The 18,606-nt window shown below is 50.8% G+C and overlaps 2 protein-coding genes across 2 annotated transcripts in view; both read left to right on the forward strand.

Moving 5' to 3' along the window:
- The window catches only part of LOC147571479 (pleckstrin homology domain-containing family M member 1-like), a 29,267-nt gene extending 26,483 nt beyond the window's left edge, over nt 1-2,784 (forward strand). The window contains exon 7 of the mRNA XM_086696360.1: nt 1,087-2,784. Within this exon, the coding sequence (XP_086552486.1) occupies nt 1,087-1,155 (69 nt within the window). The 3' untranslated portion in view covers nt 1,156-2,784. The remainder of the gene's footprint in view (nt 1-1,086) is intronic.
- LOC147571481 (uncharacterized) lies at nt 1,185-18,554 on the forward strand. The gene is made up of 7 exons (XM_086696361.1): nt 1,185-1,279; nt 2,990-3,089; nt 3,249-3,481; nt 10,068-10,132; nt 11,909-12,017; nt 12,839-12,971; nt 15,386-18,554. Exons 1-7 carry the CDS (start codon nt 1,185-1,187, stop codon nt 15,641-15,643), a joined length of 993 nt encoding a protein of 330 aa, XP_086552487.1. The 3' UTR covers nt 15,644-18,554.
- Nucleotides 18,555-18,606: the final 52 nt, after the last annotated feature.

Genomic DNA, 18,606 nt, shown 5'->3' on the forward strand with positions numbered 1-18,606 from the left:
TTTTCTTTTCCCCACTTTATAGACAAGGAAACTGAGTCACAGAGGTTAAATAAGTGTCACAAGGTCCTACTGGTAGGCAGTGGTAGAGCCAGGATTCGAATTCAATTCTGACTTGAAAGCCTGACTCCTAACCACTGCATGGTAGTTGATGGTGGAGACCATCTCAGATCCTCCGGCCTTCTTATTACACCAAGGAGGAGACTGAAGGGGAGAGAAGCTTCTTGGTAGTTAATGAGGCAGCCAAGTGTGCAGAGACAACACCTCAGTTTAGACCCGGGCTCTGCTTTCTGCAGGTAGATTGGATAAGCCACTTTAGCTTCTCTGAGCCTCCATTTACTCATCTGTAAAATGGGGGTGGTGACACCTCCCCCATTGAATTGTCATCAGCCCGAAGAAAGGATATGGTTGAGATCCGCAGCCCACCGTCGGGCAAATAGTAGGCGCTCAGTAACCGGCTTTGGCATTAGGGTCAGGGCCGAGGGTAGAACCTGTAACACCCTGTCAGTGGGAGAGGCTGGGATTGATCGCTCCCCTCCACACGGGGACTTGGGGGAGCCCTGGTTGGTGCTGCTGGCCAGAGCTTGGGGTGGGGGCGCTCGGGAAACCTTGTTAAGCTGTGTCTGATCTGTAGTTTCCTGTGGCTGGAGCCTGACTCAGACAGTCACCTGGTTCCCGGGTCGGCGCTGGGGCAGTGCCTGTTTCTGTTAGGCAGGAAAATGGGGGCTGGGAAGACAGGAAATAGTGGGAAGGATCTGTAGGCCCGGGGGGAGAGGGGCATTGACCCAACGTGGCCGGGGAGGGACCGCAGCTAGTGCCTGGGAGGGAGAGTAGGTTTGGGAGTTAGGGCAACTGGGTTCAGATCTTGACTTTTATGAGCTGTGGACCTAGGCCCGGTCACATCATCTCTGGTCCTCCATTTCCTCATCTGTATAATGAAGATGGCACCGCTTCCCTTGGACGGTGGTGGCAGGGCGGGTGAGTGGGTGGGTAATACTGTGCCTGTCGCAGAGATGCTCACCGAACGGCCATTCTGTCCCGCCCCCCCCCCCCCCAACCGCCACCGTCTGCCGTCTGGTGGTGTCCCAGATCTGCCGGCAGGCTCTGAAGTTCCTGACGCAGATCCGGGCCCACCCCTCATCAACCTGCAGCTGGTGAATGCCTCGCTGTACGAGCATGTGGAGCAGATGCGCCTCGTCCGGAGGAGACGGGAGCAGCTGAAGCTTCTGGGGGATTACCTGGGCCTGTGCCGAAGTGGGGCCCTGAAGGAGCTGAGCAAGAGGTGAGCGTCCCGGACACACACACACACACACACACACACACACACACACACACGCATGCAGCTAGTGCCCGCCCAAGACGCCCCCTTAGGAAAAATGCCAGAGCCGAGCAGAAATCACCTTCCCACTAGGTTGGGGAAATTACCGCAAGCTTTGGGAGTGGTTTTTATTTGTTCATGTATTCATTCATTTACTCGTTCATCTAACAGTTATTTACTGAGAACATACCAAGTGCTCAGCACTGAGCCAGCTTTGTGAGCTCCACACTGAGCAAGGTAGACCCGGTCCTACCCTCTCACAGGGAAGGCAGATGAGTAAGCCTAGAGCTACAACAGCCTGTAGAGCTGCTACAACAGCCTAGAGGGAGCTAGAAGGGAGGCAGGATGCCTGGAAGTACAGAGGTGAGCCCTCTAATCCGGAGTGGAGGAGGGCAGAGCCCGGAAGACTTCCTGGAGGAATGTACATATAAGATGAGCCTTGGAGAATGAGTCAGAGTTAGAAAGGGGAAGACTCAGGAAAGAGTGTTACAGATGGAAGGAACGGTGCGCTCAGGCCCTGAATGAAGGCCCCATACGAGGGAAGAACAGAGAGAGCTCCTGGGCGTGCAAGGAAGGAAGAGGGGCGCTGCCAGGACCCCGCGCTGCTCGGCCACGTGGAGGCCCCCCAGGCAGGCGCACGCGGCGCGCACCCCGAAGTCGGTGCCCGCGCGCGCGCACTCCTCTCCACTGGGCCCGGCAGCCCTTCCCTCCCTCGACACCCAGCAAACAGAGGTTGCGGGGGGGACTGGAACTGAGGGTCCCCAACCACGTTGGAGCAGGAGGGCAGAGTAGGAAAGGATGCGGGGGGAATAAGGGAGACCAAAGGAGGAAGGACTGAGGGTTTTTTGAGGGGGGACCACCTCGCTGTCTCAATTCCTCGGATGAGTGGCCTAGAGCCAGCCAGGCTGGGCCAGCAGGGCGCTGGGAGGCAGTGTCAGCCTGTGGCTTTGCTGGGCTAGAGGTGGGGGCGGGGGCGGGGCGGGGAAGGCCAGGTGGCAGGGGCTGTTTGGAGAAAGGAAGGCTTTCTGGGCCCAAGGGAGGCCAAGTCCGACGCCTGCCCCGGAGCCCGGTGTACTTGATTTGGCTTTTCAAATATGCACTGAGGCGTCGTTCTTGCCTTGAGAGCTGAGTTATTCACACCCACTGGGCCCTGCTGGATAAGAGCACCAGTGAATGCAGGACTGGTAGGGAGAGCCAGCTAGTGCGCTGAGGTTGCACAGAGAGACAGTGACCCCTCGCCGTTTTCTGGGTGTGGAACTTTTAGTCCCCGCGCAGGAGAGGGTGACAGCCTTCTGGTTCCAGGCGGGGACGCAAGGAGCTCCGTTTCTCAGCCTCCCCTTGGGCTGATGGCTCGGAGCCTGGAGCCTGTTTCCGATTCTGTGTCTCCCTCTCTCTCTGCCCCTCCCCCGTTCATGCTCTGTCTCTCTCTGTCCCAAAATAAATAAAAAACGTTGAAAAAACAATTAAAAAAAAAAAGCAGCTGTTTATTTGTACCCTTATCTCACTTCCTTTCCTAGACCGCGACCTCTCTTGAGGGCAAGAGGAACCGGTTTCCCCACAGCACACAAGACACGGTTACCACTCATTCATTGGGAGTTTATTGGAAGGATAAATGGGGGGGGGGGGGGGAGTAGTAACCGGACATATTTGACATAGGAGATGCTTGCGCACAAGAGCCCAGCGGAGCGCAAGCTCCAGACCCACAACTGAGCAGCTTACTGGGAAGCAGAGCGAGAACAGCCCCCCCAAGCCTGCCTCCGCTGGGGAATGGCAGGTGTCCACCAGCTCTCCTGCAGCTTTGCTCTGAGGACCTCACGTCCCTACTTCTCCGACTGCCCTTGTCAACGCCTGACTCGATGCCGAAGCCCGCCCCCCTACCCACAACTATGCTTCCTCGTCCCCGATCTGCGGCAGTGCCTCTGACTACTCTTAGCCTTTTTGTCCGGGCCTCTTCTCCGTCGCCCTCCTCTTCTGTCTCCATCACCACCGGCAGGGCGCGCGCCGGGGCAGCCCTGGCCGGCAGGAGGGGGCGGGTCCTGCGACCGGGAGCCGGCAGCCGGAAGCCGGACGGGGGGGGGGGGGGGCCGTGAGGACGTGTTCCAGGGAAGCCAGGGCCGGACCCGGCGGGGCCGGCGACGTGGAGCCGCTGTACCAGCAAACGCACAAGTGAGGGCCGCGTCGGGGCACGGGCGGGGGCGCAGCCAGGCTGGGCGAGGCCGGCTCCCCTGGCTGGGGCCTCGGGCGCCCGCCAGTGTGGAGGCCGAGTCCTTCCGCCGGGGCGCTGCCGGGGGCGGCTCGGAAGTTCTGTCTCTGGCGGGATGCCCAAGTCGGCGGCGGATGGAGGGTCCGGCCTGATGCGTGGGGACGTTGGGCCGGACGGCTCATGGGATCTTCGAGGCCGCGACTACCTGCTAAGTAGACTAGGTGAAGGGAAAGTCACACTTACAGATGATAAATTGTTTGTCCAGCACCTGCCAACTCACTGCTCTGGGTTGGTAGAGATGGTGGGAGTCAGGGCCCCTACACCTAGTTTACTATTCACTTGGAGAGCCCAGGGACGTCCGAAAAAAATCTAAGGTGTGGCAGGATTGGATGGAGTGTAAAGGAACAATACAAACGGAATCTTCTTTAGTTTAGAAAGAGCCATCATTGAGCTAAGGTCGTCAGAATAAGTTTCATTGTAACTCACAGCTCCTAAATGACGTCGGCCCCAACTCTTGATTGACACTAATCTGTTGTTGCTGCTACACTTTTTTCCCTTTTCTTTTGATTTGGTTTATACCAGAGACCATAATGATGAAGTGTTTGGTTTGAGTGCAAATATAAAACCTACTTTGTAACAGTTTTAAAACGGAGCCCTTTAAAATAGGGAGCCCTATTCTCATATAAAAAGTATAAGAAGGGACGGGTCGCCTGTGTGGCTCAGTCGGTTGGACATCTGACTCTTGATCTCAGCTCACGGCTTGATCTCTGGGTGGGGAGTTCAAGCCCTGCGTTAAGCTTCAAGCTGGGCGTGGAGACGACTTTAGAAAAAAAAATTTTATATCTATATATATGATGGAACTTAAATAATCAGACCTGTGAGTCCATTGGAAAAGGAATGAAATAGAATTATTTTTGTGTTACTAAGAAAGGACAGATCTTTTAGTGTGTCTTTCCCCTGAAGTATTGAACCAGTCCTGGGAGTTCTGGTTCTAGACTTCTTTTTCTGATCTATAAAATGTTAGTTTGGAGCTCATAAACTTTGAGGCTCCTTTCAGCTTCATGATACTGGTGATTGAGTGTCTTAAAAGGAAACACACAATCCTGCGAGCGTCAGCAATTAACTTTTGCAGTTGCAGAAATTAATGATTGAGGCTGAATTGACACAACAGTAACTGAGCATCTTAATTTTACTGGAACTTTGAACCCACTTTGTGGTTATCTCTGGCCATGTCCCTGACAGTACGTTGGAATGAAATCAGTACTTGAAAGTTCTGTATCTTGAAAACTCCTTCTTAACTGCCTGAGCAATGAGTGGGGGAGGGAGGGGAGGTGAAAATCAGAATAAACATTTTATGCTTAAGTAATACTGCATTAGGATGAACTTTATAGATGAATAAGTGGCCAGGCTTCTATTTTTGATATTCAAGTGGTTGTAGAGGTGTCTATATTTGTCCCCTGTATAGTCTAGGATCACTCAGTGCCCTGGACCTTATTATCTCTAGAGATTCTTTGCGGTTTTAATTTTTTAAAAAATATTTATTTTTGAGAATTAGAGTGTGAGTGGGGGAGGGGGAGAGAGAGAGAGAGGGAGCTACAGAGTCCGAAGCAGGCTCTAGGCTCCAGGCTGTCAGCACAGAGCCCAAAGCGGGGCTCGAACCCACGAATCGTGGGATCATGACCTGAGCTGAAGCCGGACACTTAGCCGACTAAGCCACCTAGGTCCCTCTATCCCTAGAGCTTCCGATTCAGTAGGTCTGGAGCACAAGAAGCTCTATTTTTAACAAGCTCTCCAAGTGATTTTGGTGAGCAGCTGGGTGTGAAAACTGTTACCTTATCTGAAGACCAGTTTTTCCCTTTTTTTGATTTTGCCTTCTGGTGAGAGGCTAAATGTAGAAGCGGCAAGGTGGGTGAGGTGAAAATGACCAGATGGTTCCCACTACTTTTAAGTAAAGCAAAAACAACCACAAATGTTTGTATGATGCCGTAAAGGTTACACAGCAATTTCATATTGCATTTGGATCTATGAGCCTTTAAATAGTTGTGATTATTGATTCATGTGTGTACCCTGTTTTATCGGAGACTGAGGCACCAAGGAGTTAAATGGCTTGTTCCTGGTTCCTCAGCCAGTCCATAGTGGGACCAGAACTTGCAACCAGTATCTTTTAACTCTAAAACTGTTCCCTGCTCGTAGGGGTCAGAGGCAGCATGGATACAAAATAGGTGTATATGAAAGGATGAGAGTAGTTCCATGGACTTTAAAAAAGCAATTTCATTTCTACAGACTGGATTTGTTTGTTTGTTTGTTTGTTTGTTTGTTTTTAGTCAGCAACAGTGACCTTGTTTTCTTACTATTAGGTCTCTCTGCTTGGTGATGTCATTACCTAAGCCCACCACGGACCCCATGTTGGACAGGGCTAAGACTTCTGGTTTCTAGTGTCCACCTGCCCCCCCCTCCCCCGCCCGCCCCAAGTCCTGCCTGTGCATCACCTGTTCCTTACTGGCTTCAAGTGTGTTGTCTGAATTCCCAGTTCGGTTTAAAACAGACTTGCCACATAGTAGTCCCCCCTATGCCATGCCTGCTTGCTTTGTTGTTTTGCATTTGATTTCCTCCCAGGCATGAAATGTAGAGATTGGAATCATTTTCTTGGCCGTATCTCTTCTAGTTCATTCAGAGCATTCGGAGCTTAGGTGGGAGAAGTCAGTATTGTTTCCCTGCAACTTTAAAGTTTGTCCATTTTGGCTTAGAAAACGGTATAAGCCACCTGAAGGGTGTTTATAGGGTGAGTGTTGCCATCATCTCTCACCCTGTCCTCATAGACTTTAAAAATTGGAGGGGACTGGCAAAATCTTCCATTCCAACTCCCTTTAGTCAGGAAGACCCTTTATAAAACCCGAAGCAGTTCATGTACCCTGTGTTTAAACATGCAGGAGCTCTTTTTCTTCTTCCTTTTTTTCTTTTTTTCTTTTTTTTTAAGTTTAGAGAGAGAATGAACACGAGTTGGGGGGGCGCGCAGAGAGAGGGAGAACCCCAAGCAGGCTCCCAGCTGTCAGCGCAGAGCCCTCCCGACACGGGGCTCGAACCCATGAACCATGAGATCATGACCTGAGCCTACCAAGAGTCGACGCTCAACTGACTGAGCCACCCAGGCGCCCCCCTTCTTCCTTTGCTTGAAGAGAGAGAGTTCATAATTATTCTGGGGTTTTTGTGGGGAGGGGCAGGTTGAGCTGAAAGCTACCCTCTTGAATGGGGCTCTTGGTTCTGGCTCTCCCTTCAGGAGCCGCAGTGGAGAATGAGCCCATTCCTCTGCCTGTATGTCAGCTCTAGGTATTTGAAAAGCACCAGCTGCCCCATTTTAATGGAGGGTTTTTTTTCTCTTTTCTTTTTTCTTTTCTTTTCTTTTCTTTTCTTCTCTTCTTTTCTTTTCTTTTCTTTTCTTTTCTTTTCTTTTCTTTTCTTTTCTTTTCTCAGAGGCTTATTATCACTAGCTCTTTTGACCATTCCTCTTCATGACTTGACTTCTAGACTCTTTCCCGGTCATCCTCTTCATCCATCTTCCATCAGGGGAAGTCTTTATTTTTTTATTTTTTTTTTCAACGTTTATTTATTTTTGGGACAGAGAGACAGAGCATGAACGGGGGAGGGGCAGAGAGAGAGGGAGACACAGAATCGGAAGCAGGCTCCAGGCTCTGGGCCATCATCAGCCCAGAGCCCGACGCGGGGCTCGAACTCACGGACCATGAGATCGTGACCTGGGTGAAGTCGGACGCTTAACCGACTGCGCCACCCAGGCGCCCCCAGGGAAAGTCTTTAATAGGGGCCTTTAACAGACAGCTCCCAGGATGGAATGCCACTTGATATTGTACATTGGGGACTTTTTAAAAAAGTCTTAAGTGGGAATGCTTTTCATCCCTGACAAATTTCATCTTACTATTTTAGCCTAAATGAAAATATTACTATTTGTTTTGTGGTACAACATCCTAACCTAGGCTCATTAGCACAGAGTGATGTGCAAATGTCATCAACGTAAGTTGGTTTGTTAAAAAATCTTGAACAAAACGTAGAGCTGAAGGCAGTCCTGTGGTAGAATGCTGGAAATCTTTGCTAGCATCCCTTGGGTACCATTATTTAGCCTGCCATGAAGCCCTCGTCCTTAAAGTTTAAAGTATTTGTCAATCCATGGGAGAAATGTACTATCTCATTATTTTGACTTTGCATTCTTCTGATTACTAGTCAAGTGGAATAATAGATATAGATATAGATGTAGATATGGATATAGATATAGATACAGATATGTTTGGGTTTTCTTTTCTGTCATTTGCTCTTTGCCCATTTTACAAAAGTGCTTTGACTTTTCCTGTTGATTTGCAGCATTTTTTAATATACTCTAGACATTAGTCCTTTCTTATCTGCCGCGGGTATCTTCCAGTCTCTGCCTGTCTTTTTATTTTTTTAGAGCGTCTTTGGTGTAGACAGGTGTTTTGTTTTAATGTAGTCAAATTGACGAGTCTTGTGGTGTGTGTGGTTTGGGGGACAGTATTGTTTTTTGCCTTGTTTAGGAAATTCTTCTTCAACCTGAAGTCATAGTATGCATTCCTGTATTTTCTCCAGAAAATTTTGAAGCCTTGCCTTTTACATTTGGGCTTTAAACCATCTTGCGTTTCTTTTTGTGTCTGGACTCTATTCTTTGCTCCTGGGTCAGGGTTAGGGTTTGTCTGTCTCCGCACTGCAATGATGTTGTTTTGTTTGGTTTTGTGTTGTTATTATGGCTTTGTCATAAGTCCTCATAGCAGGTGGACCAGGTCATCCCTCTCATACTTGATTCAGAGTTGTCTTGGATACTCTTTGCCCCCTGCCCCCCTCCCTTTTTTCTTCTGTTCCCGTTCCTGTCAACACTGCTAATTTTCACATTTGCTCTATGAAGCTGCCATTGACAACTTACCTCATGGCCTACGTGCAGGCCTTCGGTAAAATCCGAATTGTCTTCCCATCGGCGTCGCCGTGCAGTCCTCTTGCTGTCTCTGTGGTTACCCTGACCCAGATGTTGGTTAACTCAAGCTGTGTTCCTCCATCTACCTCCGTACCTCCACGTGCCCTCATTCTACACTATCAGGACCTATCTTACCGGAGGAGCAGTCTGGTCCCTCCATCTCTAGTGGTGATTTCTAGTTTCCTTTCAGGGCCGTGGGTCTTACCCAGGTGCGCTCAGACTCAGTAGAGCGCTGGCCTTGCTTCTGGTGCCGTGGGTCATGTTTAGAGTCCGCAGGAAAGCCCTGGAAAAGACAAGACAGAGTTGAAACCCAGTTTGGGCTTCTGGCTTGCATTGGTAAATTTGGGTTCACAGAGTGTGGTGCCCATGGTGGAGGCTGGTTGCTGACCTTTCCCTCAAGGGTTGGAGGTGATATAGTTGCTCAGCAGACTGCTTTCCTGTGGCTCTGATGTGAGAGACCGGAAGCACCAGGAGCCTGTTGTTGGGGTAGCATAGGCAGTATTCCAGAACTGATCGCAGACGACTGCTAGGAAGGGCTCTGGGGGTGACCTTGGTCAAGCCCCGAGGAGCCTCCGGAGAGCACGCTAGGGCCCGCCACCTGAGACCACGCTGGCGAGCCAGGGTACGGTGTCGCATTTCCCAATGAGGTGGCACTCGCCTGGGATTGCCAGGGAAAGGCCTTTACCGGACGGGACATCCCCGTCTTTCAGGACCTTCCTCTGATAGTTTTCTCGCACTGATCGCCTCATCCCTTCTCCCCTCCGACCCCTACTCGCTTCCGGGCAGGCCCACCTGCTTGTAATCCACGTGCCTTTTTGCCGATCCTTTTCTTCATCTCTTCCCTCATCAGGTCAAGCTTCTGTCTTCAGAGTGCTCTTTAGAACTCACTTGACGCCACCGGGTTCCGCCAGCTTTTACTCTTATTTTCTTACGTTTCCTTGGCACCACGCCACTGCGCGGAGCCCCTCGGCTTCCTTTTTGTTTACACTTACATGTAGTGATGTTCCCCTAAATCTTCTTGGGACTTGTCATGTCTCTCTGGCCTGTTGTTCCTAATTACATTGTTTCTCAAGGACAAGGATTATATCTTTCTTGCCCTTTGACTCTCCCTAGTACAGACCAGCGCTCAGCACATCGGGTCAAAGAACAGAGAGTGGGATTGGCTGGGTCCGGATTGAGGTTTATCACTTGCTGTGTGACCTTGAACAAGTTACATAACCTTTCTAGGCTTCGGTTGTCTTATTTATAAAACGAAGATGATAATGGTCCTTTCCGCATAGGGTTATTGACTTTGCAGAATGTCTCCGATGTGGCAGGCACTTAGTAAGCGCCGCCTGTTAGTGTTACAAAGTAAGTTAGTGTTCTTATTAATATTCATGGTAAAATATTAGAAACCGGGCCAAAACATGTGGCCTCAAGTGCCACTTAACAAAGTTTACAGTTCAGTGATGCTGTCGATTTAAATCAGTTACACGTTGGCATCAGAAAGTTTGTCTTTCCTGACCGAAGCACTGTCGATGACTCCTGTCTCACTCATTTCCTCTCTCTTCCTTGGATAGGCAGGTCCACGAGATCCAGTCTCACGTGGGACGCCTGGAGACCGCGGACACGCAGTCTCTGCACTGTGAGTAATTAACTATGGAGAGCAGAGTCCTTTCTCCCGATGACACGATGCTAATGGGCTGGGTTTCCTGACCGCCTTGCTGCCTCAGGGGCTTAATGATTCCATGCCGAAGGAGTTCTGTTGTTAGGGGTGGACAGAAAAACCCTCTGGCAAAGCCTCTGACTTCTCTCATTGCGCCCCGTGGAATCCCACAGGCCTTATCCCCCATTACCCCTCAACTCACCCTGACAGGGCCCTGTGGGAATGGACCTCCTCTCCTCTGTCTTAATCTAATTACCGAGCCCTGGGAGGAATGTACTCCGTACAAACTCAGAGATGTTTAACTGGAATTGGTCATTTCTTCTGAGCTGAGAACGGTGGCTTTTTAGGAGGATTATTCAGAAACGAATAGCAACATTAATTAGTGTAGTTCCCACACTGTGGTTTCATTTGAGAAGAGTGCTGCTTTCTGTTTTACAGTTTTCTGTTGGCCAGAAAAGGTCCTTTCTCTGAGCTGGCCACAACAGATGCCACTGGTTGCCCACACGTTGCTGAAGCCACCCGTTCACCTCCCCACCTGGCTGTCCTCATGCCCTTTTCTGTTTGCTCATGCCTCCTTTTCGGAGCATCGAAAGCATCTCTTTTCTGGGTTCTGTGCCCCACCCTGTTCTAATCTAGAGTGCATATGTTAGCTGCTGCAGGTTGGCCTAGGAGGGTCACATTGCTTCTTTACTGTCGTGTCTTTATTGGGCAAGAAGCAATCTGGGTACCTTTTTTTTTGGTTAATGTTTGTTTGTTTGTTTGTTTGTTTGTTTATTTATTTATTTATTTGAGAGAGAGAGAGAGCACACAAGCAGGGGAGGGGCAGAGAGAGAGGGGGAGAGAGAGAGAGAGAGAGAGAATCCCAAACAGGCTCTGAGCTGTCAGAGACCCTGGTGTGGGGCTCGATCCCACGAACCGTGAGACCGCAACCTGTGCTGCAATCAGCAGTCGGGCACAGTCGGATGCTTAACCGACTGAGCCACCCAGACGCCCCCCTGGGTGCCCTTTTTGTACGCGGTTTAGTTCCTATCCATCTGCTTTGTTTGCCTTCCCAGCAGTCTCACTGTCACATGATTAGAAATGGAAAAGAGGCCATGTTGACTGTTTATCAAGAGGGATAAGGAAAATGACTGTATTTATCATATCTTTACCTCTGTGGATTCTTTCCTGGGCCTTTCCTAGTGATATTCAGTCTATTTTGGGGATTCCAGCATCAGCCTGCCCGTCCTTATGGAAAGCCTCAAGGGAGCTCTTCCCTGTGTTTCACACACTAATCTTCCCCTTTGTGCTTTTTTTTCTTTTAACCTCATTACTGTAGGGAATTCAATTGGCAGCCTTCTTACTAGATATTTCTAACTCGTATCTGAGAATAATCTCAAAGGAAAAGAGACCTCATTCTGTTTCAGAAGATACTGCATTTTGCTTAAAATATTTTATTTGGACAACCCAAATATTCATTGTATTTTCTAAAGGCAGGAAATGTATTTCTACAGACTTATCTGTAGCTTTTTAAACAATTGGCATTGCTATGACATTAACAGCTACATGTATATATGCGTGTGTGTGTTTAGAGCGACATTTACAGAATCCGTATCACTTGAATTTTTTTCCATTATTCAGTACGATATGCGTTTTTCTCCTTTTCGAATGGGTTTCTTTGAATTTATTGGATATGGAAAAAGACATGTTTATTGTATCATTCTAATTTAAGCTGTCTCTTTTCCAGCAATTACTCTTTTTTTCTCTTTTGTGCAGTAGTAGAAAACGAAATCCAAGCAAGCATTGACCAGATATTCAGCCATCTAGAACGTCTGGAGATTCTGTCCAGCAAGGAGCCCCCGAACAAAAGACAGAATGCCAAACTGTGAGTGTTGTGACGCCTCTTGTCCAGGGGAGGCTGTCAGATATTCTGAAAATCCATTTACACATTGAAAAACTGAGACTCTGTGAAGATGGAGTCCCTCTAAAGGGCACGGTTTCGTTTCAATGATATTTCCTGAAAATAAAAAGCCTGTGAGGTTAGGGGCTCAGAAGCCTGTGTCTCCTTACATTGGGTCATTTTGAAATTTTGCCTCCAATACCGTTTTTCTGGCCAGACCCGTGGCCTTACTTGAAGCCTCCAGCAGCCAGGGAGGTGTGCACTGCCCTCTGGTTCCTGCTGCATTCTTGGATTGAGATGAAATCTTGCCCTTAATCACTTCAGTCAGCCGATTTATAATGAAATAACTGATCTAACATTTGATACTCCACCATGAAATTCAAATGAAAACCCTCACCACCTCCAGCCCAGCCCCTGCTCCCAAAAGTTCTTATGAAACTTTGTTGTTGCTTTACTCGAAAGGTGCCCTTGGGCTCCTTCTTGAAAAGCGATATAATCCATGGCAGGTCAGGGAGAGGTCGTTGAGCCTGCTTCCTGTCACCTGTTCCCTGTCATGCATCCAGAATCAGAGACCAGCAGATGCTTAAGTAAAGCTGTTGGGATCTCTTGTGCTACAACCGTACTTTAACCACAGGCCGCTTCTTTGTTTTCAACATCAGTGATCAAAATCAGATCATTTTGGTGGGGACAGCATGCAGTGGTGTAGGGAGAAGTAAGGAAGCATCTTTCTTGAATACGAAGGCTGGCCGCTCAGAATGTGCGGCCCTGGGTTTCTGGAATGTAATCTCTGTCTCCATCAATTCCAGTCGTGTTGACCAGTTAAAGTGTGATGTCCAGCACCTGCAGACTTCTCTCAGAAACTTCCAGCATCGGCGATACGCCAGGGAGCAGCAGGAGAGACAGCGAGAGGAACTTCTGTCTCGAACCTTCACCACTAACGTAAGCCAGGCTCCTGGTTGGGGGGCGGGAGGGGGTGGGGGGGCAGTGTCTACAGGCACTCGGCAGCTCGTCGCCACTGAAACTCGGGTCCTGGAGCTTCATCTTTGTAGGGGGTGTCCGCAGCCGATGGACTGGAAGTAACAGTGGGCTTTGTGCCTTGCCACAGACACTAGACCTAGACAGGGAACCTCCTTCTCTAACACGAAAACCCGAAGTGGAAGCAGTTAAAGTGAAGGAGTGGGCAGGGGTGAAAATGACCTGGGTTTGACTGAGAGGTGGAAGTTCCCATGGTGGAAACGGTTTCTGATCAGGTAGAGACAGATGATGAGAACGGAAACCATTTGTCACGAGGGGCAGCATTTCAAAGCTGCCTGCAGGCACTTGCCACCGTGCTGTGTATGTGTGTGGTTCCCGTGTCAGATGCCTTAAAATGTTTTTGCCCCAAATCTGAGCAGCAATTTGGAGGAATTTGTTAACAGGTCTTTTGTTTTGGATGGATTGCTTGACTTGAGCCTGTTCGAAAGTGGCCTGGTTGGTGTGCATGTTTGGTTTTTGGGAGACCCTTGCCCCTGCCCCTCGGTCTTAATAGGATCCATTCCTGCACATGGCTGTTGATGGCTAGAGGACACACTGGCCTTTTTCAGGTCCCTTATAATGTATTTCCACCAAGTGAGGTGGGTTTTGGGTTGTTTTGTTTTAACAGAGAGGTTCATTTTCTAAAGAGGTCTTAGCTCTCTAAGCCTGCCCTCAGAATTCAAATCAGCCCACGTTTCACAGATGCTTAAGTCTCTCTGCTGTGTCCACACTTGCGGCAAATTTCCCCGAGTGTTTCAGAATGTGCCTGTGTAGTTTCTGCTTCTCTAGAGTAAGCAGTCAAGTAACACTGATTAACAATTCAGAAGTGTGATGAGGACGTGTTGGAGGCATAGTGGTAGGCGCAGCTGTCTGTCTTCCTTCCTTCCTTCCTTCCTTCCTTCCTTCCTTCCTTCCTTCCTTCCTTCCTTTCGGTAGTTTCAAGTTTTCATAGCTGCCTTTCAAAAGTGTAATGAACTCTACAACATGCCAAAAGGTGTGTGGGCTTTTGATCACTATGGCATTGGGTACTCAGACCTCTTTTAGGTCAGGGATGGTCGCTCAGAATTCTTTTGTTTGCATATCAGCTCGGTGCGGTGCTCTGCACGCAGTGCCCCTTAATCAAAGTTGACTTTGCCAAATGAACTTCTTGCCGGTCACTCTGTGAGCTGGAACTATGGTATGTTTTTCTGAGTGATAATGCCCAATTAGGTCTACCCTTTCAGGCGGAAGGGTAAGAACGATTTGTATACAGAAGGCACTCAATAAACGCTTGTCGAATGAAGAGAAGCCTCTCTTTGATTCGTTCAAACACTGGAGTCTTGTGACCCACTGAGCATTAGCTGTATGCAGAACATTGTTGAAGATGCTTGTGAAAGTAAAGCTTGTGAAAAAGTGAAAAGCTGTGGTCCCCGCCTGCTTCTCGAAACGCTCCCGTGTTAGCAGGGGCACTGAGAGCAGGTGCATGAAAAGTGATTCTGAACGTATGCAGCAAGGAAGAGGTGGTTGAACCTCTTCGTGGTGATTGAAAGAGGGGAGAATGACCGGGCATGGCAGAAGAATGTGCGATTGTCGGGAGGCGGGAAAGAAGGGAACTATGGCCAGTCCTGACTGCCTTCTGTATCCAGTCCGCTTCTGGTGTAAACTTAGAGCCCTGAGGCCAGTCTCAGTGTTTCTTCCCACAGGATGGTTAAGAGGGCCGGCTCTGCACTCAGTAGTGAGATACAGGCCCCGCTGGACTGAACAGCTCTGTGTGATCTTAGACCTCTCTGAGCTTCAGTTTCTTCACCTCTAAAATGGGGATAGTACAGTAACTGTGTTATAACGTTAGGATAAGGATTAAGTGAGCTTAGGGTAATGGGCATCAGGGTGGAAAGTACTTGATCGGTGTCAGTTTTTTTCTTCCTTCATTTCTTTACAGCCCTTTCTGGACCGCTGAGGAGAATTGTCCCATCCCGACTACCCATTAGGCCTTCGTCTCCTTTGTCCTTAGTCAGACTCCGTCTAAGTGCAGCGACAGCTGTAGATAAAACAGCTGCAGAACAAAAGCAAACCTGTAATACTGTGTTAAGGGAAAGCCAAGGAAAGGAACATTTGGAACAAGCTAAGTTAATAGGGGAGTAGTCAGAGAAAGCCTTCAGGAGAAGCCCAGCAAGACCTTGCAGGACTGATGTTCCTTCTTAAGTGGTGGTCATGGTGGAGAGGCAGGAATTCACAGGCCGTGTGCATCTGGCTGTCTCTCTGGCTTGGCCTTGGCCGACAGGTGGAGCAGTCAGACCCGCTGGGACCCCAGGAGCTGACCAGGCGGCAGAGCTAATCCTGTGCCTGCGTCTCTTTCACAGGACTCCGACACGACCATCCCAATGGATAGCTCGCTGCATTTCAACTCCTCCCTCCAGAAAATTCACCATGGCATGGACGACCTCACCGGAGGCGGGCACAGTATGCTGGACGGACTGAGGGCCCAGAGACTGACCTTGAAGGTGGGGGCTTTTCTGGGGGACAGGGAGGAGGCCCTTCGTTCTGGCCTCATCCACCAGTTGGGTACCCGCGTTGACGTCTTGGTTACGTATCCTCGCGTTTTGTTACTTTGGTGGTGAGACAGAGCCCTGAGTCTGGGGTCCTTTCTTTTGGAGCTGAAGTATGAGGAGTCCACAAGCGACCACCTTCCCTTCGCCCGCAGCTGCTACTTGTGCTTGCGACGAACCATAATTTGGCATCACTTGGTATCTGGGTCTTTTTCCGTTTACTGAACTTACCATGAAAGTGGCTGCTACGATAGGCACCACTGAGACCAAGAAATCCCACAACTGCCGAAATTACAGAATGCACGATTCTGAGAAGGCACACGTGGCCACACGTGGCCCCTCGCCCTCACGTGGTTTCCCGGAGAGCCCCTCCTGCCGACCACCTGATAGCCGAGACCTTTTGTGCTCTTTAAAAAAATTTTTTTTTTTCAACGTTTATTTATTTTTGGGACAGAGAGAGACAGAGCATGAACGGGGGAGGGGCAGAGAGAGAGGGAGACACAGAATCGGAAACAGGCTCCAGGCTCCGAGCCATCAGCCCAGAGCCTGACGCGGGGCTCGAACTCACGGACCGCGAGATCGTGACCTGGCTGAAGTCGGACGCTTAACCGACTGCGCCACCCAGGCGCCCCTACACCTCCTGGTTTCTAACGGTCTGGACTTAGGACAGGGCATGGCTGGGATGGGTCACCTCTGCTCCATGATGCTAGAGCCTCAGCCGGAAGATTCCACGGCCGGGGAGGAGAATCATCTGGAGATTCACTCCCATGTCTGGTGCTTGATGTCCGCTGCGCTCCTTAGCTGGGGCTGTCCACTGGAACGTCTACACAAGGCTTCCTCGCAGCCTCATGTTCCAAGAGTGAGTGGCCCGAGAGAGAGAGCCAGGTGGGAGCTGCATCCTTTCTGTGGCCAAGCCTTGGAAGTCACAGGACATCTTTCTGCAGTCTCAAGCCTCCCCCCCACTCCCCCACAGTGTGTCATCCATCAGCCACAGTGTGACGAAAGAGCAGGTGGGGTGGGATAAACCCATGGGTGTGGCCATCTGAGGGAAGCACAGTCGGCCACACTCCCCTTGAACAACGCGCCCATCTAGCTCACAACAGTAAAATACTCAAACTCTGTCGCCATAGGTACCAGGTAGCATCTACTCGCTGGGGGAAGCAATGGCACCGAATCCCTGGATGAGTCAGATTTGACCAGGTGCAGCTTGGGAGGAAGGTCTCCGAGGGAACAGTGTGAGCAAAGGGGTGTGCCCTAGTGGGGGCAGGGCTCGGGCTTGGGCTTGAAGGCCAGGTACGGGGTATCTGAAAGCAGGTTCATTACTCTCTGCCCTGCTCCGTTCCCCACCCCTCTGCACAGGAGAACGTCCCTCTGTGTGCTCAGACGCCCCTGAGCTCGGGGGCAGGATGGCCCTGAGCAGCAGAGGCTGGCAGGATGGGGGCCGCCCCGGCATCTTGCCTGTCTCAGACCCTGTGCGGCAGCCTGGGAAAGTCCTGGGCTTGTCTCTGGGCGCGGGGGTGGGGACGGGGGACGGGTACCCTGTGCCACGGCAGGTCAGTTCAGTGGGCTGACACTTGGGGCTGAGATGAAAACGTCGGGTTCCAAAGCCCAGAACAGAGGGAAAGTGGAGCTGGAAGGGGTCCCTAGGGACCACCACGGCTGACCTCAGGGAAAGTGACTTGCCAGGGATCATTCAGCCAGTCGGTAATGGTCGGTCTGGAATCAGAGTGGAGGTCACCTACTCCCGGGCCAGTGTCCCGCCATTCCTGCTGCCTGTGGGCCACCTCCCCGGGCCATCTTGGCCTGGTGCTAGTTTGTGGCCCTCAGCCCAACTACAATCCCCTGGCCTGGCACTGTCCCATATTCTCGCCAGGCACAGCTAACTGGGGTGGCAGGAGCCATACCAAAGGCTTTTCGGATTTGAGGGCCTCTCCCGAGCCCCTCAGATACTGACGTGAACTGGCACACACATTGCCGGCTTGTGATGTCCCGTAGGGGACGCAGACGGCGGTGGACAGAGCCCATGACCACGGCTGGAATGGTGGGTTCCAGAGCGAAGCCTGGCGGTGGGTTTCATTCTCCCCGTTACCCACTGAACTATATCTCATCCATCCAGAGTCAGTTTCTATGGCAACAGCAGAGTCCTTACCCATCATTTTCATCTGTAAAGATCCACCCCAGCTGCCTGAGGCCGGGCTCCTTGCCCAGCTGCACACCGGGCCCAGCTCCGCATCCCAGGTGTAATGGTGAATCGGCAGCCTGCCAGCCGGGACCTCCTGGGAGGTGCCTGGTAACCGGCATAGCCCTTGAAAATGACCGCATAATCACTTCTTAACCGGGTTAGGAACTTGCTTCCAGTGGCCCCCTCTTGCTTCTGCGTCAGTCACCTCCCTCTTCTCCTCTGGAGCTTACCATCGAAGACCTCCATTCCCTTCTGCCCAGCCTCCAGAGCAAGATAATGCTAATCGAGGCTGCTCCGAAGCCAGCCGCTAACCTGCTAACCCCGGGGAGAGGGGAGCCTCCAGTCTTTGCCCCCCGGGTACGCTCAGGGATGAAACCCCGCCTCCGTGGCCCCAGGGCCAGAGAGCACTCTGTGTGTGGTCCACGCACCCCACCCGCCAGCCCTGTTGTCAGCCTTGGCGGGGGCGCTTCCCCCTCTAACCACCACCACCTTGACAACCCAGTTCCAAGCCCACGCCCGCCAGGAAGTCTTCCTTTCTACACCGCTTTCCTCTGCATCCTCTCTGCATGCCTGTATTTGGTTTCTGCAACATAGCTCGGGGCGCCTGGGTGGTTCAGTCCGTTGAGCGTCCGACTTCGGCTCAGGTCATGATCTCACGGTCTGTGAGTTCGAGCCCCACGTGGGGCTCTGTGCCGGCCGCTCAGAGCCTGGAGCCTGTTTCGGATTCTGTGTCTCCCTCTCTCTCTGCCCCTCCCCTGCTCATGCTCGCTCGCTCGCTCTCTCTCTCTCTCTCTCTCTCTCTCTCTGTCAAAAATAAATAAACATAAAAAAAAAATAAAATCCTAACAGCTTC

Source organism: Puma concolor, unplaced genomic scaffold (genome assembly GCF_028749965.1).
Source record: "Puma concolor isolate L17-30 unplaced genomic scaffold, mPumCon1.1.hap2 unalloc_scaffold_26, whole genome shotgun sequence".
Classification (NCBI taxonomy): domain Eukaryota; kingdom Metazoa; phylum Chordata; class Mammalia; order Carnivora; family Felidae; genus Puma; species Puma concolor.